This window comes from Ceratotherium simum, chromosome 7, assembly GCF_057802395.1.
Source record: "Ceratotherium simum simum isolate JZ-2026a chromosome 7, ASM5780239v1, whole genome shotgun sequence".
NCBI lineage: Eukaryota > Metazoa > Chordata > Mammalia > Perissodactyla > Rhinocerotidae > Ceratotherium > Ceratotherium simum.
This window is the reverse complement of record NC_141906.1, coordinates 68,928,833-68,953,010: the sequence shown is the minus strand read 5'-3', so window position 1 is coordinate 68,953,010 and position 24,178 is coordinate 68,928,833. Positions and strand designations below refer to the sequence as shown.

Below are 24,178 nucleotides of genomic sequence, written 5' to 3'. Positions count from 1 at the left end.
ACTTTTGAAGGGTGATAAATCAGGGTTGGGGGGGAGATAGTGCAGGCAGAGAGAATAACACATACAAAGGCACAGAGGTACAAAAGAGCATGGCATGGAGTGAAATGACAAACAGTTCAGTATGGCCTAGGCCCTAGCTGAAAAGAGAAAGGGGCATAGGACATGAGGGGACAAAAAGGCAGAGGCAGATCATGAAAGGTCTCAAATGCCTTCATGTGTTTGAAGTTTATCTTCACGGATGTGTGGGCCTCATCCTGAAGGCTATAGCTCATCAGTGATACTTTCAGGCAGGAGAGAAACATGATTAGATTTATATTTTCAGAAGATCGCCATGACAGCAGTAGGGAAGTCGAGATTGCCTTTAAAACCAGAGGCAGGAAGAACAGTTACAAAATGACTACATTGGCACTGGGGATTGAGGGAAAGGGCAGAGTCCACAGACAGAGGCAAAACGGACAAGGGTCTGATACAAAGGGTTAAGGGAATGGAAAGAATCAATAAAGACTTGCAGGCGTCTGGCTTCAGTTGATTACCTTTATGGTGATATTTACCAAGATTGGGAATACAGGAAGGAAGAGAGGTTTATAGGAGTGGGAAGGGAGATCACTTCAGACATTTGCATTTGAAATGTCTATCCAAGTAGTAAGCTATAATGATGTGGAGAAAACACATCTGATTCAATGAATATATGAATGCTCAAACCATACATGTACATGCAATCACCCAGGGAGAGACTACTGAGAGAACAGGAGGGCCAGCGGCAGATCCATGAGGAATACCTACACTTAACCACGTACAGAGGAAAGAGAAGCCAAGAAAGGAGAGGAGATGGAATGGCCAAGGAGGAAGATCATGCGTGGTAAGTACAAAACAGTCAACGGAAGAATACATATCAAGGGACGGTCAAGTTGGGTAAGGACTGAAACTTGTACAGCGGGATATCAAAACTGGGAGGCCACCTGTGACATTACCAAGGCCAATTTCAATGCAATGTTAGAGGAAGGAGAAGCCAAACTGCAGTGGGTTGAGGTGTGAGTACAAAGTGACAAAATGGAAACGAGTATAGACTACCCTCTTGAAAAAACTCGGTTATATGGGAAAGGAGAGTTAGGGCCCAGGTAGGGAAAGACCAGCTTGGGGGGATTATTTGTTGAGTGGAGTATGTTTATATGCCAAAGGGGAACACAGCAGAAGGGAAGAAGAGATTGAAAATCCTCAAAAGCAAAGCAGTAATAAGTGGATAAGGGACGGGAGGGCGGAGGGGTCAGCGCTGGGAGGGAGTGAATACAAAGCACAATGGAGGGGAATGTTCTTCCATCAGGAAAGGAGCTCAACGTGGATTTAATTATTGAAAAGTTTATAGGTAGGAGTAAGCTTAGAAATTTCTCTGGGGCCGGCCCTGTGGCTTGGTGGTTAAGTGCGTGCGCTGCGATGCTGGTGGCCCGGGTTCGGATCCCGGGTGCGCATCGAGGCACCACTTCTCCGTTCATCCTGAGGCCGAGTCCCACATACAACAACTAGAAGGATGTGCAGCTGCGACACACAACTATCCACTGGGGCTTTGTGGGGAAAAAATAAAATAAATAAAATCTTAAAAAAAAAAAAAAAAAAGAAATTTCTCTGAAATCACAGGGAAAGCTCTGTTTATATGGGCATCCGTCAGGTGAGAGACACAACAGATTTCTTCAGACTCTCAAAGAGGCTCACAACCTACAAAAGTTTTAAGAACACAGCTCTGAAGGAAATAAATCACGGACAATGGCTGATTAAGAGTAAATGGGAGGGGGGCCGGCCCCGTGGCTTAGTGGTTAAGTGAGCGCGCTCCACTGCTGGCGACCCGGGTTCGGATCCCGGGCGCGTACCGACGCACCGCTTCTCCGGCCATGCTGAGGCTGCGTCCCACATACAGCAACTAGAAGGATGTGCAGCTATGACACACAACTATCTACTGGGGCTTTGGGGGGAAAAATAAATAAATAAAATCTTTAAAAAAAAAAAAAAAAGAGTAAATGGGAGGGGAGCATAATGGGGAGAAGTGGAAAATGAGACACAAGGATTGGTAAAAACTGATTTGGTTGGAAAGGGGTAGCCACAGCAGGACCAAGATAAAAGACAAATGAAGTATCAGAACCTTGTTAATTCTGGGATGCCATGGTCAAAGCTGATACAGTAAACAGCAGGGGGCTACCACTGGTTCTCAAATGTAGAAAAGGCGTAACTGTGTTTGAAGTTTATTCTGGAAACAGTATAAATATATACACACAAATAGAATTAGAGTAGGAAAGAGACCGAATGAAGAGAGACCAGATAGCAGTCTATAGCCATAATTCAACGTGACTGGCATTCAATCACCCAGCAAGTATTTACTAAGTATTGCCAGGCACTGTTTTAGTCTCTGAAGATACGTAGGTGAAGAACTGACAAAATTCCTGCCCCAAGAAGCTACAATCTAGTGGAGACAGAAAATAAACATATAACAAATTAATAAAGAAACGAGGGCAATAAGGATTGATGGGGGTCAGCTATGGGGGCTATTTTCACTTCCACTAGGGTGGTCGGTCAGGAAAGGCTTCTCTCAGGTGATGGTTTACCAAGGATTGGCAAACTACGGGCCGCAGGCCAAATGTGGCCTGCCACCTGTTTTTGTTCAGTCCATGAGCTAAGAATGGTTGTCAACATTTTTAAATGGTTGAAAAAAATCAAAAGAAGACTATTTCGTGTACATGAAAATTATATGAAATTCAAATTTCAGTGTCCATAACTAAAGTTTATTGGAACACAGCCATGCTCATTCGGTTATGTACTGTCTGTGGCTGCTTTTGCTGCACCAGCAGAGTGGAGTTGTTACAACACAGACCATCTGCGCCTTTGCAGAAAAAACTTGCTGAACCCTGGTTTAGACATAAATGATGAGAAAAAGACAGACATCTATAAAGATCTAGGTGGAGTAGTATTCTAGCTTGATACTAAGTGCAAAGGTCCACAGACAGCAACAAGCACGGCCTGAATGACAGACGAAAAGGCCAGCATGGCTCTGTAGCAGAATGAATGAGAACAAGCAGAGATGGTGCTAGAGAAGCAGACCTGACCAGAGGCCAGATCAGGTGTGGCTTTGTTGGCCGTAGTAAGCAATCTGGATTTATTCCAGCAGTGGGGGAAAGCAGGCCGGGGGCGGGGGGGCATGACAGGTTTAAAGACCTGTCAGGAAATAAGATTTGATTGATTTACACTTGGAGTACACAGTTGCTGTGTGAAGAACAAACTTTAAGGAGATAAGAACACAAGCGAGGAGATGACCGAGTAGTCCAATCAAAAGACTGTAATGGGTAAGTCTGGGGGTTTGGTGGTAGAATTGATGAGAGGAAGCTGGATTTAAGGTATTTTGGAGGTGAGGATAGAATTTGCTGATGAGTTATTTGGAATATGAATAAAAGAGAGAAATCAAGGATAACTCTTAAATTTTAGACCTGAACAACTAGGTAAATGGCAGAGTCATTCAGAACAAGGAGAAAGAAGAAAATTAGGATTCTTTGGACATGGTAAGTGTAAGACACCTATGAGACAACCAGCTGCTTCAATGCATACCTGTTTCCTTGCCTGGGAATAGCAGTGGCTACCTCAGAGGGTAGTCAGTAAGATTAGATGAGATAATACATGTGAAGTATTCAGAATACTGCCTGGCCCACAATAAACACTCAATAAATGCTAACCACTCTTACTATTATTATCCCAATGGAAGTGTCAAATAGGCCAGTTGGTTATACAAGTCTGGGACTCCAAGGAGTAGTCAGGGTTAGAGACAAAGATTTAGTAGTCGTTGGAAATGAGGCCTGTTGAGATCACCTAGGAAGAGTGTAGAAGGTAGCGACTCCAACATTCAGGAGAGTTAAGCAAAGGAGGGAAGCTATACAGAATACTGAAAATTAATAACCAATGAGTTAAGAACAAAGCAAGTGAGCATAGTGTTAAGGAATTCAAGAAAAAAGTGTTGCAAGAAGGGAGTAGTCAGCTGGTTCAAAAGCTGCCCAAAGGTTTAAGAGGATGAAGACTGAGAATTATCTATTCAATCTAGTAAGGGAGAGGTCCTTGAGGACTTTGATAAGAGCTGTTTCAGAAGTCCTGGGGATAAAAGCCCAACTGCAGTGGCTGAGGAGGGGACGAGAGGTGAGAAAGTGGAGACAGCAATTAGAGCACTTTCAAGGACTTTTGTTGCAAAAGGCAGCAGAGAATTGGGTAGTAGCTGGAGGAGGATGTGGGGTCAAGGGTTTTTTAAAAGAAGGATTATATTAAGAGTTTGACAGTTTTATATGTTGATGAGCCCAATCCAGTTGTGAGAAAGAAACTGCCGACGCAGGAGAGAGAGTGGATAACTGCAGGAACAGCCCTGAGTAGATGAGAGGGGACGGAATCCAGAGTACAAGTGGAAAGTGGTACTTCTGCAAATGTAGAAGGTGACAGAGGATGTGGTAGTACTTAAGTTCCCTTTTAACAGGAAGAGAAAAGCTATTAAATACCTTGAGAATATTTAAAATATCTTGATTCATATATGACATTTGGTAGAAATGACTCTCAAGAATCAGTAAATCAATAAATGAAGAATATTACTTGAATTGCTCTCAAGAACAATTCTGTTAATATTAGTTTTGAGAGCTTCAACCTTCAAATTACCAATTTCCAAAGTATTTTGCAAAGTATAATTTTAGTACTTATATTCATGCTATATTTTAAGCTGAGCTCAGTAAAAAGAAATTAGACAGTAAGTTCCATAAGGGAAGAGACTTGTTCAATGCTAATGCCCCAACACTTGGTCATCTGCCTGGTACATGAAAGATGTTTTTTGAAAAATCAATCAGATTTTCCAATCTCTCTCCATTTCTTACTTTGTAGAGTGCTATATTTATGATGTCATTTAGGGGGAAGATGAGCCCCTTTGCAAGTACTTTTTCATCATTTTTAATAGAAGAAAATATAGTGATACCTGTAAATCATTTCCAAAAAGTAGAATATAACAATAATGCTGTTGAATCTATAAGAAGGGAAAAGTATAATATACACAAACATAGTCAAATACAGACATCAAGAGACAAACTTCTTGAGCCAAGATGGTTTCTGAAATTCAACTAGTCTAGAAATGTACGCAGTTATTTAACTAACATCACAGTCTCTTGTCAACAGACTGGCAGGGGCAGGGCCAAGGCCAGATTCTCTCTGGTTATTGGTGCATCAAAGAGAACAGTGGTTGTTTGAATGCATAACAGATAGGAAGAGATTTAAACTGTTTTAGATACGATCGCTGCCTGATATTGAGAAATGTTAACCCACAAAGTCACCTAGGATTAAAGAGTTCAAAGACAACAATACACTGTTCTTCAATAAAATAGCTGGTAAAATTTTCACCCACACAAGAATGAAATCCAGTTTTCAAATATTTAATTCAATTCTACCTAGCAACTGTCACCTAAGAGATACAAATGCTACTTAGTTTGTAACTAGAAAAGAAATAGTACCCCCTCATCCTCACTCCATGTCAACAAGAGCAAGAAGCAAAGATGCTCAAAACAGCTAAGCAGATGAGACAGGTGAACTCCACCCATCCTGCTTCAGAAAAAGAGACAGTCATAAAGTATCTCATCTGTCTTTAAAAAAAAGAAAAAAAAAACAGCAAAATGAACTCACTAGATAAGATAGTAGCTATACAGATTCTTGGCAATGCCCCAAATTACTTTGCAGGATCTTAAAAAACAGAACAAAACAAGCATAAATCAAGGAACGTACAGTTCCAGACTCCTAAGTTCCAGGTCTGACCTGGTTTATCTGCTTGCCGAGCAGAAGAAATAAGCCCACTTAACTGATATACTATAGAAATTAAGTTAATCATGACAATCACAGGGTTTATTCTTCTCTGTTTAATAGGAAAGTACCACAAACTGACCATATCCAACTGAATAGGCTGGAAAAATTAAGCAAACACCAACATTGTTTTCAGAGATGGTTCTTTTTATTATAAGAGGTTTTGGTCCCCCATATACCAACTTTAAGTAAACTTCATTTTGAGCTGTATGCTCATTCAACTGTAAGTTTCTACTATAAAACTTCAATTTTTTTCTTCCAGCTTTTTGTTCTTATCTTGGTATAAAAGTCAGGTTGCATCTTTCCTTCTGGGAAGATGGGCTGTTGAATGACCAAAGGCAACTAGAATAACAGTAAGGAATTCACAACTTCCTTCCCTCTGAAGGTAAACAGGGTTATCTCTCCGTAGTCAGTTTTCTGAAGGAGCAATGTGAAGTTAGATGACAAAAGTGAACATTCCCCTGGACAACACAACAAAGCTACAGAGTCGGCCAACCCAATTTTGACCTAATATTTTTTAGGAATTAATGTTCAATATATGAGTTGGGAAGTTTCATGTTCTTAATATCTTGAAAAACCAACTGATTCTCTTCTGACTACCACATCATATTTGGAAGTTTGCCATCACATTCTGAGAAGCCCGCATTATGTGGCATTAACCTATTAAAAAAAAAAGTCCCTGGTATTTTTTTACCACTCCAACACTAGAATCTCTCAAGTAGAATAAAGAATCATGAGAATTATTCTTTGCTTTTATAATCTCTTGCTTTCTGAATTTATACGTGTATGACTAGCAATTAAAAGTTACAGGAAAAGTTTGAATCGCTTATATTTCCAATTCCCAGAGTTTCTCAAACGACATCCAATTTTACAATTAGGGAATCAAACTGCCCTTCACTTTGCCACCACTTGCAGAATTCCTGCGACAATCCAGCTTCACCTTTGAACTCCAGTCATTTTATGAGATTGTCTGGTTAAGAGTGGACAGCATTTACTATATGAAACTTAGAAAATAGTCATTATGTATAAATAACCTTAAATGAACCTAGCATCAATTCATCTAAAAGAAAGAATTTATACCCGATCCCAGTACTAAAGCTTCAATAACCCAATCAAGGTTTTGGAACTAAGAGTTCCAAACGAGCTGGTGTTAATATCAGCTCTGCCCAGACTTTTGGTAATCTATATGAATAATCCCAATTCACAGTTTTCATTCTGACTATACAGGAAATGCTTTCTGCAACCCAACATATCTAAAAAGGTTTCATTCTGAGTAATGCAAGCCCTCTACACAGCCTCAAAAGCCAAGGGTCAGAGGCCTGTGTAATCCTCATTCACATGAAGCAAACTTATGTTAGATTGGAAAGGATTTACAAAGCACTTGTTATAATATATCCACAAACAGTGCTAACCTTAACAAGGGATATTCTGAAGCACATCTCTTTAAACTACAACTGAAAATGGATATAAATGCTATAAATACCTATTTGTTTCCCATATCGAGACCACATCTACCATTTTCCCTGGTTTCTCTTGCTGTTTAAGATTTTTCTCTTAACTCCATTTATTAAATTTTTATTCTCCTATAAAATCATTTCATAAAGACATTTCTCTGGAGCTTACTACTGAAAGTTAATTATTGCCATAAATTGACAATTCAAATCAAATTCTTCTTAGGGAGTCAACGAGGCCCTTGGACCCCTTGGGGAATATTAAAAAGTATAAAACATGATCCATGCCCTCTAGGATCTGAATAAAAATATACTTATTGATTCAGAGAATGAGAAGATAGCTTGAGAGGTCATTTTACACACATATAGGCAGGACTGTACTTTAGAAATTCATCTCCAGAGAAGATCATAAAATTACTTTGGTAACTTTTTTACCATCACTATAATGACAACCATCATTAGCAACAAGTTCTTTACACAACTACCCCTTGCTTCAGTTTAAACCTATTTTTCTCTTATTCTAGTATCAGTGGAGCTGGAAAACAGCTGGTTACCACTCCTAATAATGGATCCATTTGCCTCTTAACCTTTCATTCTCCCAACCTTCCTCATAGGACTGACTTCCAATCATATAATCATCTTTTGAGTCTCCTCAGAATCGTCTCCAAGGTCTCCTCATCCCTTTTAAGTTGAGTAACCTAGAAATGGAAACAACACTCAAGTAAGGGGATCAGTCCTAGTATTATCTATATAAAAGATGATGCCATCCCATGAGGATACCACAACATCACCTTTAAAACCCAATTACTACTTTTACAAAAATGTCCTTTGATGGCTCTTAGACTTTCCTCTGCCATACTTAAGTTAGTTTACTATTTTTAAAAATTTACTCAGAATTATCTTGCTAATAGTCTTGTACAACATAATAGCTTATGTAATGTATCCTTTGCAAAGTATTCCTAAAAGTCATATGTATATCAAATTTTCAATTCAACGAACATTCACTGATTCCATACGAAAAGTCATCATTGTAAACAATATAAAACATAAATGATGATTTAGAAATGGTCCACGTCTTAAGGAAATCACAATCTAATGGAGGACAATCAAAAGTACAACATAAGGTATCCCGGAGTAAATTCTCTAAGGGTAGGTATAAAGTAGTATAAGAAAATAGAAAGGGAGAAGTGAGTTTCAACTAGTAGTGGCATCTGCGAAAGCTTCATGGAAGAGATGGGATCTGAGGATCTGAGATGAGCCATGAAAGAGGCAGGGCAAGATGGGAAAGACCTTAAGGCAAAGGAGAGGCATTAGCAAAGGTATAAAGGCAGGTACACACAGACTGAGGAGAACATCTAATACACTGGTAGTCCAATATGGTTGAAGCACATAAGTGAGAATGTGTGTTCAGGAGATAATGTTCAAAATGTAGAAATGTAGGCCAACTAGATTATGAAGGGCTGAGAATTTTACATCTTATTTTATATTCAGTGAGAAGTTAAAGAGTTTTAGGAATAAAATGACATAATCAGACCTGGATTTAAGAAAACCATTGGCAACACTGCATACACTGAAAAGGAAGGCAAGGAGAGTAGTTAGGAGATTATGGTAATAATCCATGCAAAGGTAATGGAAATTTAAAGTAGGATGGTAAAAACAGAAAAGCAGGGACAGATTAAAGAAACTCTACAACAGCATCATGGACAAGCCTCAGAAATTGATTGGATAGGGTGGGATGAGAAAGCAGTTGAAGATAGCACAGTGCAGAGGGCAAGAATGAGCTCTCAAATAGATACAGGTTTGGATTTGAATTCTAGCTCTGCCAATTACTAGCCATATGACTTAAGGAAAACTATTTAACTTGTCTGTGCCTCAGTTTCTTCATCGGTAAAAGATGGTGTATCAGGTATTTTAGCAAACCTTTTTTTTAAGAGCGATAAAGCAGAACTGTATTTTTCCTCCTTAAGCATACTACCCTCTACTAGTTATTCTTAAACTTTAATCTAGGGCCGGCCCCGTGGCTTGGTGGTTAAGTGAGCGCGCTCCAGTGCTGGCGACCCGGGTTCGGATCCCGGGCTCGCACCGACTTGCTGCTTCTCCGGCCATGCTGAGACCGCGTCCCACATACAGCAACTAGAAGGATGTGCAGCTATGACATACAACTATCTACTGGGGCTTTGGGGGAAAAATAAATAAATAAAATCTTTAAAAAAAAAAAAAAACTTTAATCTGTTTTTGACTATTCTACTTGTGTTTTTTTCATTTCTCAAGTTAAGTTCCAACCTCTACAAATTGTAACCTACAACTCAGCATTTCTTCTATAATTAAATTAATTGCACTGATTTCTGTAGACCAACACTTACTCTTTCCAAGCTGAACAAATGTCAAATAGTTACCAGGTACAGACTAATAGATCTGAACCTGGGGACCAAGACCCTGAAGAGCCTCAGCATTGTTGTAGGGGATCACCAAGTACTGGTACTCATAAAAAGATAAGGAACACTAGTTACAGATACCAAGAGTAGCAACTCCAATAGAGCTGCCTCGGCCTGATAATTATGCAACTCATGGAGGTGCTGTATTCCTTGGTATCCTACCTGCCTATTTACTGTCTTGTTCTTTCTCCTCCCTGTTTTGCCTTATCTCTAATTATGTTCTAGTTGGACACCAATGGTACCAGCTGTTACCAAGATGCTTGCGTGGCCTTCAGTTTGGTTCCACCTAGCTTACTGATGAACTTGACACCCAGACCAAAATTAAGAACATTCTAAAGTCAAGATTATAGCACTCCAGTAGGTATATACATGTACAAGTATACATGTATACCCCAAAGTAATAAAAATCAGTTATCTCGGTGGAAAAAAAAATTATAGGACTTGTGTCCTTTCAATCTCTGAGTCCTAATAATAATTAGGGATTCCTGTGTACCAGACAAAGTGCTAAGGACTTTGCATGCACAATTTCAATTAAGCCTCACAATTATTTTATGAAGCATGATTATCACTAATTTACAAATGAAGAAACTGAAGCACGGAGAGGTTAAGAAACTTTTCCAAGGTCATTCAGCTAATAAATGATGGAGCCAAGATTTGAACCCAGGCAGTCTAAATCCAGAGCCCATGGTCTTAATACCTCTTAATTACTGTGCTATACTATCTCACACTATTAATGATTAGATAATGAGATTCTCCCCCTCCTTTGTAAAGGTATTTATACATGCACAAATTAAAAATCCTAGCTGGGGAGATTACAAAAGGATTTCCTCATTAACTAAGCTTAAAGAGATGTTATCCACATGGTTTTACTACTTATAATTAAAGGCAATAATCTAGGGACAATGTTGTATGTTTGTGTTTCATCTAAAAATTAGTCAATACTCATGGATGGGCAGAAGTTGAATAGAGGCGTGTGTAAATATTTATTCCTCTAGCTGTAGATATTTATTATAGATATTTGTGATTAACTTCCCCCAGTTTAGAACTGAGATAGTACAAAGGAGAGCTTAATGAAAAAATTTTCTCCAAAAACACTCCTCACAAGTAATGTTACTCTCCTAATTCAAGACAGAAAGCCACAATTACTTTGATGCTGTAAAATGAGAATGAAACAACGATGCTTCAGCAAAACATGTATCTTAATGGTTGGATCTCTATAAAACAGATCGACTGTTAGAAAGGTTCAGAGCTCTTATTACTGAAAGACATCAAAACATTTACACACAAACATTCCAACCAAACACAAAAACAGAAATTCAAGAAAATAGATAAACTATATGGAAGAAACTCCAACTCCAGAAATAAATGCCAGTGGAATAGATCCTACCCACTGGTACTACACGCAGCATTGCTGTAGCGATAATTAAAGGTAAGATATCTGGGGAAACCCCTTCAGCCTATTTGTCAAATAGAAAAACAACTACTCATTTCAAAGAAAGGGGAATTTTCATACACAGCACAGAAAACTGCCAACTAACTCTTAACATTTATATCTTTAACTCTTTCCTTACAACTAAAACTCATTAGGGTAGTATATTCAACATCTAAAAAGTTAAACCAAGTTTGGCCTCTAAGAAGTTTCGTACTAATCCTACAAGTGGACTGATATATCCAAAACAACTGCAAATCACACAACAAAATTCTTCTTTCAAATGTGCTAGTCTTTCAAAGCGAATGTCTGGCAGCGGCTACAGCCTCATGGTCGGCTTCCCCTGGTGTGTAACCTGACAAGGCACGAAGCTCACTGAAATATTTAACAGTGCTGGTATGGATTTCTTTGGCTAGATCAAGAAAAGCAGCTCATCCTTTTTAAAAAGGTAAAGAACCATTTTATGGGATGTCATTCCCTCGGTACAAGTGTCTGTGTATTTCCTCGGGGCTTTCTCAGAGACCTTATTGAGGGGGAAAATGAAAAGGCTAACAAAAGGACCCCTTTTCTCTCCCTATTCCCAACATAATCCACCTCAGCCACAGGGCCAGTAGCATCCACAGGGCCACTGTCATAAATGCCAGCAATTAGAGAATTAGGCCATAAAACCACCCACTCAGGTATAAGAGCACAGGCCTCCAGCTTTATTTAATGCATGCCATAAAGATCCTGTACTTCCTTCTTTCAGGCCTTCTTCACAACCAATGAAGTGACAATAACAAAAAAAGTAGTCCTTTGTCTGTCTGCCTCATATTGATGTGATCAATGAAACCATCTGGGTCCAGGTGAAGGATTTAAGATTCCTTTTTCTTACTAAAGACTGCATTTCCTCTAGCATGACACATATAGACCCATTAAAGGATTATGCTGTATTCTGAGCACTAATATAATTGAAACTACATTTTCCAGAAAAATCATTTTACTTTATTCCGAGACTACTCTAGAAGCCAATTCCTGAACTTCTCAAGAAATACTGGAGACTACAAGAGTATTCTTAATTAACTCAATAATTTCTAGAACCTCCTGAAGTCTTTTCTAATCAAAAAAGTTAATTCAAATCTCAAAGTTAACTTTCATTCAGTCTGTTTTAAAATCTGATACAATTTAGGAGCAATCAATAATTTCATTTGATTGATTGTCTTCACAACCTACCAGTCCACAAAAATCACAAGTCTGTGATTTACTCCACAGTAAGATTTTATTTATCAAGCTTTAAACCAATCTAGATAAGACCCAAACACTTTTTAACAGTGAACTCTTTAGCTTCCTCTTTCCTACAAGTGCCTACAGGGTTAAGAATCTGACTAAAATGTAGGTACTCATGTCAGACTCATTAGTAATTTAACCTTTCTTAATCCCCAAAAATAACATATGCAAACAAAAAGAAGGTCCCATCCCAGCAATCTTAGAATAAATTCCTCCCAAAGCAGCGATAGTCATAAAGCTTTCCCCTTTCTTAAAGGTCTGTGCCACTGGGCTCTCCACCTTGGCAGAGGAAGAATGGAAAGAGACAAGATATTCACAAAAGGCTGACTGAAGGCCCTCAGTTAAGTGCTAGAAGGAAGCTGAGGTTCTGTGCCAACACTAGTGGAATGTGGGCAGGCACAAAGAGATCTTAATTAGGAGACCTACAATTAAAACACAGTGAGTCTCCAAAAGAGAGAGCGCACTACAGTCTGTAATGCCTCAGAGCAAGCAAGCACTGTTGCCACCCCCTCTAGCCACAGGGCAAGGAAGGCAAAGGGAATTGAGTCTGCACAGCTGCTCTATGGAGAGACAGCTCCAAAGTGAGCAGAGATGGGAATTGAGTCAAGATGGAAGTATTTTCTCTTCTCAACTTCCCATCAGAAGATAAACCACTGTTTTGTGAATGATGATTTCCTACAGGAGCACGTGCCTTAAGATAAGTAAATGGAAGGTAGAGATGGAGACATGTCATATGGTTTTCAGTGACAGATGAAGAAAAGTTCTAAAGACTGCATTTCTGATGCTCAGTACAAACCAAAGCACTACATTTCTGAGTATATTAACAACTACTCCCCTGCAAAGTAGGTACTATCACTTTGGATTCATATATACATCAGTGCATTAGATTTTTCTTTTCATTTAAAAGCTCACACACCTAAACGAATACACCACCTAGACTGAAAATAACCTCCCTTTTGGACAGTCAGGAATCCACAACATTGAAAACATGAACACAAATTTAGCCAAACAGGAGGACCTCTAAACACCAGATAATGAGCTGTATTTAAAATTTGATCTTCCTTTTTCTTATAAATGAAATTGGTCAACTTCAGCAAAGAATTTTTTCCATAGAGTTAAGTCCTTATATTTTGTCCATACAATGAAAACTTTCCCACCAAGTTGAAATTTCTCTTCCCAAAACAAATGCCAGTTAAATGGGCAAATGTACAATCTGATATTAAAAATTACCAAACATGCTCACTGACTCTGATGCTTTAAATAAACTCAGAATAAGAAGTTATAACTAACCAAAAAATTGATATAATAGAATGGAATCAGAATACTGGAGCAGAAAAGATTCATGAGCTAATTAATATTTAGCCCAATCTTTTCATTTTACAGATCAGAAATGTAAGGTTAAAAGTGAATTGCCCAAGGTCCCATAACTGAGCAGTGAGAGAGGTGAGTGCAAGGAGAGCCCAGGTCCACTGACTTCCGCTCTGAGGCTTCTTCTATTCCACTGTGTTCTCTGCTTCATTTTCCTTGTGCCAAGCTGAGGATTAGCTGTAAAGGTAATGAAGGAGCAACTCCCACTCTTGGTAATATGCCCAATGAATATCAAAAAAAAAAAAAAATCACAGACACTCTCCAACTACAGGACCATCATCTTTTCTAAGCCCAGCCCAAGAGCCCACCTTAATCTACCTCAACTAAACTGCCATTTTCAAGGAAAACAAACACATACCAATATTGCAATTCGGTTTCAATTTACATCCAATTAAAGTCTGCCATGTTATGATCAGGGTGGAAATTTTCCTTTTAAAATTTTGTGAGGTGGTAAGAAAGGTAACCGGATTATGAAATTAATAAACAAAGACTAGTTGCTGATAAATAAACCATTTCTGGGGTTTATATTAAAACAGCCCAAATTCTAGTCAACAGAAAGGATGCTGTTGACTGAGACAATCCTCAGAAAAGCAGGACACTGATATTATGCAGGGGGGAGGGAAGGCAAAAAAGCAGACCTCTGTGATTTCTTACAGTGCTCAATACAATAAAACTTTAATTCTACTTCTCAATTGTCATACAGAAAGGCCAAATAGGAGGCCAGCAACACCTATATATTTTTCAAAATAATCCCATGCTGACAGCATTTGGTCATGAAGAACTCTTACATGTAGTTGTTACCCAGAGAGCTATTCAACACCAGGGAAGTTAGGAACTTGTGGCGGTGAAGGACAAGTCTGCCATGACTAAAGGAGTTTAAATTGGGAAGTGATCTGGAAGTTCTGTCACCTTTCAACCACCTTAACTTACTAGTTCTATAAGCATTAACTTACGTTTTGTTATGGACAAGTTATAGTCATTATTCATTTAAAGCAAACCAGAATTTAAAGAAGCTAGAATCATTTTGGGTCACAAAACCATTTCTTCATGAATCTAGACAAGACTTGATACAGAGCTGTGAATGAATTCTGAGAAACAATCTTTAGAATTCTGTAAGTATATCAGCCCAGGGGAACCCTAAAACTTCCTTTTGGAACTTTATCATTGATTTGTGAGACTCTGTAACAAAATGCTTGGTTTCTACACTGAAAACCACCAGGTCAAAGGATATAATCACTATGGTACTAAACCATACTACGGGTTAGCAGTAATCAATGCATACCATCAACCCATACCAGATTGCCTCAAACTACCACATAACAAGCTTACCAATGGAACAACAGCTCATTCAAGCCCAATTCAGAAATAATACTGAGGTCTAATGTAAGGAGTCAACCACTTTTCCCATACTGAAATAGCAACTACTGTTCAGGCAAAAGTTTTAAAGTAAAAAAAAAAGCATATCAATATGATCTTATCTGAAATAATTGCAATTCCTTGACAGGCTTTTCACTACAGACTACTGCTAAGCAAAATACTGCCAGTGGATAAGAAAATGTTAGCACCTGATTAAAACTTTAAAGGTGATTGGTCAAAGACCAACAGATAAAATATTCTGGTGCCCAGACATTAGGTCCCTGAATCCAGGTGGCTCTCTTTCTAACCAGTCTCTTGAAAAGCTCTGATTGGAAGCTGTCAGCATAAAACTTTGCTTTTGAATATGTGATAACAACATTTGGAATGTGAACACTTGATCCTTCAATACAAAATACATAAGCATGCTAAACAAGAAGAAAATGCTTCTCAGGATCCCCTTAAAATAGACTAACTTCTCCTAAAAGACACTTTCTTATCATACTCAAATATACATGGGGCTAAAATTCTACATATAACCAGGCAAGTCTTAATTTTGAAAATAAGCAGGTAAATGAAATGTCAGTAAGTCTATTTATTTTATTTTATTTTTTTGCTGCTGTATCTTTTAAAAAAGCAAAATCAACTCACATTTAAGCACCAACTCCATGCAAGTAACCTGAACGGTTCAGCCTTTTTGTCATGTATGAGGCCTTTGGTTCTCCAACTACATGGGATCTGTGTTGTTAGCTTAAAAAATACAGAATTGGCCTTTCAAAAAAAAATAATAATCTACAGCAACCAATAAATAGTCTCAAACAACCCTGCTGACTGCAGCTGCCTTCTGAAGGCTGGGAAAAGGAGGTGGAGATAGAGCAGAGAGAGGCAGGGAAAAGGGACGCGGCAGCTAGCTACATAGCAAGGAACACGCCCCCATCATGTCCTCCTTGCTCTGTCAGAAGGCGGGTTGTTGTCAGTCTCCTGATCAGGCTGCCTTAGAAACGATTTAAAAAAGGAGGCAGGAAGACTAACAACTAAAAAATGCCAGCTCCCTGAAAGGAGGGGCCTGGGTCCCTGGGATCTCCTCCCTCCCCTTCTTCCCAAGATCTTTCCGTATATCTAAAGGGGTGCGGGGCACAATAGGGGACAAGGGGTTTGCCCAGGATATTTTGTGTGCACCAACGGCAGAGCACGCAGGAAACGGCTGGTTGTTATCTTTCCCTTTCTGTTTCAATCAAGAGCGCTCCAGAGCAGCAACCCCCTGCCCCCCTGCTTCAGCCCCTAGCAGCTGCTCTTCCTCCTCCTAGCATCCCCCATCCCCTTCTCCCCCCTCCCCTACAATTCAAACTCCCCCTTCTGCATCCAAAGGAAAACAAATGCGCAACGCCACTGGCTGAACCTGAACTCAACTTCCCTGCCCAGGGCAACTTTCCTTTTTGCTGAAGGGGGCTGAATAATGCTTATCAAAGCATCCCCATTCTGGCCCCAGTACTCATGGGTAAGGGGCAAAGCTCTTGACCCTTCATCCACCTTGGGTCCCCTTATAAGAATCAGAGAGCTGACGCTAACTCCTCCTTCTAAGGAATAACTTTGCTTCATAACCCACCTCTTTCCCCCAACCAAAAGCAACCACCACCACCACCACACTAAGGTAAAACTGTCCCTTATCTACTCTCCTCACCCCAACCCTGCTTTCCCCACCCCTTTCAAGCCCCAGGATTGGCCCAGGAAAAGGTGGATCAATAATGAAATGACGGAGAAAAGAAGGGCGGGAGGGAACTAGGGTTGGAGACTGCGTGCTCACAGGCGCAGTGGGTGGGGTAGGAGAGCAGCTGCTTCCCCTGGGAGGATGCTGCCCAAGTCCCCCCACAAATACCTCCCCTCAGAGGGGCCCCCTTCCCCAGAGCTGGAGGGAAAGCCTGCCTCCTCTCCAGGGGGAATGGTGGAAAGCTGCTCTTCTCTGAGCCTAGGGGACAGTGGACTATTTTCCCCTCCAAGATGCCACTAATCCTTCATTCTAAAGGAGGAAAGGGTGGAGTGAAGGTAGAGTAATTCCCTGCTACCAACAGGCTAGAAACTGTAGCTCTGCAAGATGGGGGAAACAGACTGCTGTATGAGGAGATCACCGTTATCTTCAGAGGGAGAGGAGGTGAAGGGAGGCAAGGTGGAGAGGAAAGTAGATTTTCCCTGGTGGGGTAGTGCGGGATGAGGGAGGATCTATCTGCTTGGGGTGGGGTGGAGAGTGGAGGTGAAGGAAGGGGGAGTGGCTGGTAGTGTAGGGACCTGGCCTGGGGATGGGGCGAGGGTTCATCAGGTTTTCGGAAGCAAGGTGCTGGAAGAGACATGGGTCCCCAAGGGTGGGAGAAGAACGTGGCCCTGGATGAGGCCATCACCCGAGAGATGCCCAAGAGGAAAACTGCCCCAGGAGTCAAAAATCTGCCCAGAGAGGGAGGCGGGGATGTGGCGGGATCAGGTCTCTAGGAGGGAGGGAGGGAGGAATCTTGCTCGGATGAGGTAATCTGTGAAAGGGAGGAGGGGTTCAGTCCCGGGATGGGAAACCCCGGCGAGGGGTCTGTGCCAAGGGATTTGGGGAAGGGTCAGGGGAAGGAGGGTGGGGGGCAAACGCCCTTTGCCAGATGGGTCCAAACCCCGGGGTGGGGGCGCCTGGGGTTCTGCACCCACGTATGGGGATCCCAAGATGGGAGGGCCATTTGCTCCGGGTCAGGGACCCCAGGATGGTCCCAGAATTGGGATGCTCCACAATCCCGGATGGGGGAGGGGAGGGGGCTCCGCAGAGGGTCGAGACCCCGGACCTGGGGGTTCCTCGCCCCCTTACCTCTCCGCTGCCGCCGCCTCCGCCGCTCTCCCCAAACACGGCCCGGAACCGGCGCAGGTTGGTGCCGATGGCGGCCGAGACCTGCAGCGCCGCGTCGAAACCCGGGCCCACCCGGAGCAGGGCCGGCCCGGAGGAGGCTGAGGACGATGACGAAGACGAAGACGAGGCGGACGACGAAGAGGCTGCTGAGGCGGCGGCCGCTCCCCCTGGAACCCCAGCCCCGCTGCTTCCCGCCGCCGCCGCCGCGGCCGCCACAGCCGGGGGGGAGGGGGGCGCCCCGGGGCCGCCGCCGCCGACCGGGGGCCCGGGGGGAAGCAGCAGGGCCGGGATGCGTTGCCGCGGGGCGCCCCCTAGGCCCCGGCGCCCCCCGCCGCCGCCGCCCCCGGTGGTCCCGGGTCGGGCGGGGAAGCGCCACCGACAGCTGTGCGCCATGTTCGCCCCGTGAAGTGAAGCAGCGAGAGGGAGAGGCGACAACACAGGGGGGCGGGGAGGCGGAGGGGGGGCCAGAGGGCCCCGGAACCTGCCTAACGCGCTCGGCGCGCCCGGCGGCCTGCACCCTGCCGGCCGCTATGCAGAGCGCCGGGCCTCGCCCGCCGGCCCAGCAATCTGTATACCCGGCTCGGGCCTCCGCGCCTAACGCCGGGCGGCGGCTACTCCATGCCGAGGCCCGGGCCGCCGCCGCCTGCCCGCCCGCCCGCCCCGCAACCTGGATAACTGCATGCCCCGCCCTCCGGGAGCGGCATTGCTCGGGAAAAGGGGGGGGAAGGAAGCCCAGGAGCCCGACGCGGAGCGCGGGTTCCGGGGAGAGGGGGAGGGGGCGAGGACTACGGGGAGGATGGAGGCGGAGGGAGCCGGGCCGCCTGCAGCCTGGAGAGCCGAGAGGCGGATTACACACGTTCCCGGGATGCGCTGGGAATCGAACCGCCCGGGAGAGCGGCTACCAGTATAACGCGGCTGCCGGGTCGGGGACGAGTGAGCTTTCTCTGCCTCGAGGCGCGGATACAAGATAGTTAGCCCTAATTTAACGCTTTTAGAATAAAAGAGCCCTTATTGTACTACATGCAAAACGGAAGCGTTCACCAGTTTACTATATGCAAAATAGAAAGGCCCTTAATGAATGCGCTTTAAAACATAAAAAAGAGCCCCTCCCATTTTCATGCTGGAGCTCTCTCCAAAATGCACACACCAAGTGGCAGGTCTCCCGCCACCTCCTCGCCCTACTATGCACTCGGCGCTGAGGAACCCCTGGCTTTCGTGCCCTTCCGCAGAGAGTTAGGTCGTTGTTTCTCCAGCCCGGGGGTTGGGGCAACGGCGTGCTCCGCTAACGAGGCGCTGTTACAACGAAGCTGAAGCTGGGTGGCTAACGGGGCCTGGAGGGAAGAGGCGGGCAAAAGCGCCCCCGCCCCTTCTTCCTCAGTTCTCTGCCTGCCGCTGCATGCAAAGCAGACCCTAATGTATGCATGCGGAGGGAGGGGGGCTCGCGAGCACGTTTCTGATTAAGAGAGGGGGAGGAGAAGAGCGTTGGGCATTATGATACACTGGGTGGAAGGGGCCCGCCGGCGGCGAGCTCTCTGCGCGGGGTTAGTAGGCTGAGGGGGGAGGGGGAAGGAAGGAGGAGGGTTAGGGCGGGGGATGAATATCCACCGGGTTTACTTTATTGCGGGAAAGAGGAGAGGGCGCCTCAAGCTAGGCGTTAGAAGCCTGCAAGGCTGGGAAAGCAGAGAAGGGAGGGAGGGGTTTGTACCGGGAGAACTTGCGTTGGCTGAGGCTGGGGGATCAATACACAGCCTGCAGGCCCCGGGGCAGCCTCTATCCCCCCAGCCGTGGTGGAGTTCGCTGGAAGGTCACGCAGCCTTCCTGGACTCCCGCACCGGTACAGCGCACTGCATGTAATATTACAGCCTGGGGCGGCGAATTTGGGAAGGAGGGGGAGGGTCGTGGTGAGCAGGTTGCAATCAGTTCTGGCCCTCCGGAGGGTGCACTGCACGCCTCCAGAGAAGGTCCACGGCCTCCTGGTGCTGAAAACCTACGTCCCTCCACCCGCGAAACGTTTGTGCAGAGCGAACGATGGGGTAGGGGCTGGAAGGGAGCAGAGAAAGGGAGGAGACACAGGAAAGCTCCAACTCCCCCAACTCGTCCCGGATCGATCGTCGTTCCAACCGCGCAGGATGGAGCCCAGATGGTTTGCAAAGCGCACACTCACACAGCGCACACACAGAACCAGATTCCGTTGTTACATCGCGTGGTTTTCTAGGTGCAAAAAGGGTGGGAGTAGCGGGAGAGTCTCTTAAACGGCAGCCCCAGGACTCTGCTAAGGACATAGACACCCCATTGTGGACGGTTTCTCCATTGCAATACATTTAGCGTTAGGCGCGGGGGGTTTTGCAGCAGTGTAGCTCTGATCAGTTACAGATTGGTGACCACGTGGATTCCCTCAAGCATCCTGATTTGTCCCCTCTCTCACTCTCTTTCGCTTATTTTTCTTTTGTATTTGCCGCCCCCCCTTCTTTCATATGCATAACGGTCTGCAGAGGTAATAGGCAGGGGACTGAGTGACAGGCTTTATATAACTGTGTCAACAGGATCTCTTCCCGTCCTCCACCCATAAGAAAACGTAAACCTGCTGAAGTTCCTCACTTCTAGCACACTCCATTTGGCACAGGTGGGAGGACTGCAGGTTGGGTGGGGGCAGCAGGAAAGAAGAATGTCTGTGAAGACTGTGAAGTCCCTAGACTCAAGTCTCTAGGTAGAAAAACTCCTTGAGAAATCAGTAAAGAAATCAGTCCTTGCCTCCAGACTAGTCCAAAAGGAGCCAGAGCAAATCAGAATTTGGTTTATTGCTGGAGCTTTTACGGCAGAAATAATAATAACTTACATTTGTTGAGTGCTTTCTCTGAGCCTAGGTGCTTTACGTGCATTCAGTTCTCGCCAACCGTCTGAGATAATTCTAATTTTACAAACGGGGAAACTGAGGCTTAGAGTAACGTCCAAGGTCACACAGCTTGTAAGTAGCAGGACCAAAACTCACTAAGGTCTGACACCAATATCTGCTAACCATAATGCTGATCCCCAAAAGACATACTATGCCACCTCACACCCATTAGGTTGGCTACTATCAAAAAAACAGAAAACAGCAAGTGTTGGCAAGGATGTGGAGAATTGGAACCCTTGTGCACTGTTGGTGAGAATGTAAAATGGTACAGGCGCTGTGGAAAACACAGTATGACGGCTCCCCAAAAAATTAAAAATAGAATTGCCATATGATCTAGCAATTCCGCTTCTGGGTATATACCCAAAAGAATTAAAAGCAGAGTTTGAAGAGATATTTGTACACCCTTGTTCATGGCAGCATTATTCACAATAGCTAAAACACGGAAGCAACCCAAGGGTCCATCAACTGATGAGTAGATTACCAAAATGTGATATATTCCTACAGTGGAATATTATTCAGCCTTAAAAATGAAGGAAGTTCTGCAATATGATACAACATGGATGACCCTTGAGGACATTATACTAAGTGACATAAGTCAGGTACAAAAAGACAACTACTGTGTGATTCCACTTATATGAGGTACTTAGAGGAGCTGAAATCATAAAGACAAAAAGTGTAATGGGGGTTGTCAGGGGCTGGGGCTGGGGGAGAATGGCGAGTTACCGTATAATGGGTACAGAGTTTCAGATTTACAAGATGAAGAGAGTTATGGGGATGGATGGTGGTAATGGCTGCACAACAATGTGAATATATTAAAAAAAAAAAAAGATATTCTACACCTTACTCATAAGGTACCTTAAACTGCATGTACTTTATTTTTTTATTTTAAATTTTAATTCAGTTTATTTTTCTTGAATACCTAATATATTCATATGGTTAAAAATTTAAAGAAATTAAAGTCTTCATTCTTGTTCTGAATTACCCTCCTCTCCCCCAGTCATATTTTACCTTTTCTTAGGGGCAACTAATGTTATCAGTCTCATGCATATTCTTCCAGATATAGTCTGTGCCTATACAAGCAAATACATAGAGCAGTTTTCCCATAAATGAAAGAATATCAAACCCATTTCCTAGATCTTGCTTGGAAATCTATAACTTGGAAATCATTCCTACGGTAGACAGCATTTCCTCGTTCTTGGGACTGCATAAAGTAGATGTGGCATAACTTATTTAACTGGTTCTCTATTGGTGAGCACTTAAGTTGTTTCCAAACTTTTGCTATTTCAAGTAATGCTGCAGTGCATCACCTTGAACATTTGTAATTTTGCAAATGTGCAAATATATCTGTAGTTTAAATTTCTAAAAGTGGAATTGCTGAGTCAAAAGATATGTACCTGTGTAATTTTGATAGATGTTGCCATGTCCCCCGTAAAGATTGTACTAATTCATACTCCCACCAACAAATGTTTAAGAGTGCCTCTTTCCCCACACTGTTCCAAACAGGATTTTTTAACTTCTTGGTCTTTGCCAGTCCAATAGAAATGCACATATTTTAAATTTTTTCCAAATGACGAAAGGAAACTTTTAAGAAGGGAACCCCAAATGTTGCCCCAAATGTTGCCCCTTTCTGCAAACTCATGAATTACTTCTGGTTTGAAGGGACCTCTAGATTCTAGATGGTGGAACTATCATAAGCTCTGAGTCACAAATCTGGGCTTGAATTGCAAGTCCAATAATGATAGCCAGGTGATCTTGGACCAGGCACTTAGGCTCAGTATGCCTCAGTTTCCTAATTTGCAAAAATGAGGATATTAAGAGCAACTTCACAGGATTATTATGAAGATTGATTGACATAATCTAAGTAAAGTGTCTTCTCTCTCATTCAGATAGAAACATCCCCCTCTCCCCTGCCCAGGGTTTTCCTTAGTCATTGGTGAAGATACCCCTCTCAAATCAGCAATTTCCTTTCTGCAAACAGGACTCCAGTGGAAAACATTGCATTAGTAGTCCCCAAAGTCCTCGAACTAAGAATGATGACTGAGTAATTTAAACTTGTCCATAGGAAGGCTTGATCATCACTGAACAGAGGACTGTTCAGAATCCTTGGATGCAGCTTTCTTCTGGGGAAGGAAGGGCCAAGTCCATTACTCTTCTACAAAGGCACTCTTCTATTAAAGAAGCAATGGTTGCATTTTGCTACTTCCTTGAATCCATGAGTTTCCATTTCTGAACTCTAAAAGAATTAAGTAAAGCCATACTTATGACTAAAAGGACTTTAAATACTGACCCCAGCATGGACAGCTGGCTTTCTGTAAAGTATTAGGTGTAGTCTTGGCCAAAGGCAAGGGCTAGATGAGTTTTGGGCCATGCGCTCTTTGAGAACAGGAACCGTGTTTTACGTATCTCTGTGCCAAGCAGTGTCTATAGCAGCACAATTAATGTTTGTGGAATAAATGACCCTTCCCAGCTGCACTCTTGGACCTTGGGATTCATATCCAAGGGGTCTTGCTATCTCAGAGATTTTGGCAGTTGCACGTCCGGGGGCTGGGCTGGGTTTTTTTCTTTTTAACATTTTATTTAAAATCAGGTAAATTGTCTCCATTTGAAATTGTACTGATTACCAAAGTTCATATCTCTCAAAGAGAGAAAAATGATAGGCATGGTTATTATTTGATTATTACTGTTTCACCTTGTAGAAGCTTGAAGGAAATGTTGCACGAAAGCATTTCCTTTCCCTCTCTTCCTAGTTACCTCTAAATTGTACTCTTATAGTAAGTAGTCTTCTGATTGGTGTCCTTATCTTCAACGTCCGTGCTTTCTAATTTTCTGTCCTTTTATTTGTTCAACAATCATTTATTAAACATCTACTTTGTACCAGGTGTTATCTTATATCTAGAGCTATAACAAAGACATACAAAGATGCTATGTCACAAAACTTTCACAGAAACATGAGAAGGAAAGGGGCCTTTGAGAAACAAAGAGTTCTTCAGTGTTGCATGAACATGAGGTACATGTGGGAAAGTGTCAAAAGATGACTGACTAGATCATATGAAGGAGTTTGGATTTTATACTAGAAAGGTAGGAAAAATTGAAAGATTTCAAGCAGGGACTGACATGATGGAATTTGCGCCACATCACTGTGGCAATTGGGTGTAACAAAGCAGGCTGATGGTGAGACTAGAAGCAGAAAATGCTGTTAGGGTATTACTGACCTTTTCCCAGGGCTTCAAACTCGTATATCCATATGCAGTAGTCCAG

General features: G+C 42.8%; 1 protein-coding gene across 7 annotated transcripts in view; it reads right to left on the bottom strand.

Moving 5' to 3' along the window:
* KMT2A (lysine methyltransferase 2A) overlaps positions 1-18,451 on the bottom strand; it is an 82,851-nt gene extending 64,400 nt beyond the window's left edge. For 5 of the 7 annotated variants that reach the window (XM_087433776.1, XM_087433778.1, XM_087433777.1 and 2 more), the window contains exons 1-2: positions 17,989-18,451; positions 15,804-15,902 (exon numbers count right to left, since the gene is read on the bottom strand). In XM_087433776.1, the coding sequence (XP_087289902.1) occupies positions 15,804-15,902; positions 17,989-18,420 (531 nt within the window). In that variant the 5' untranslated portion in view covers positions 18,421-18,451. The remainder of the gene's footprint in view (positions 1-15,803; positions 15,903-17,988) is intronic. The other 2 variants (XM_087433779.1, XM_087433781.1) reach the window with 2 other exon arrangements.
* Positions 18,452-24,178: the final 5,727 nt, after the last annotated feature.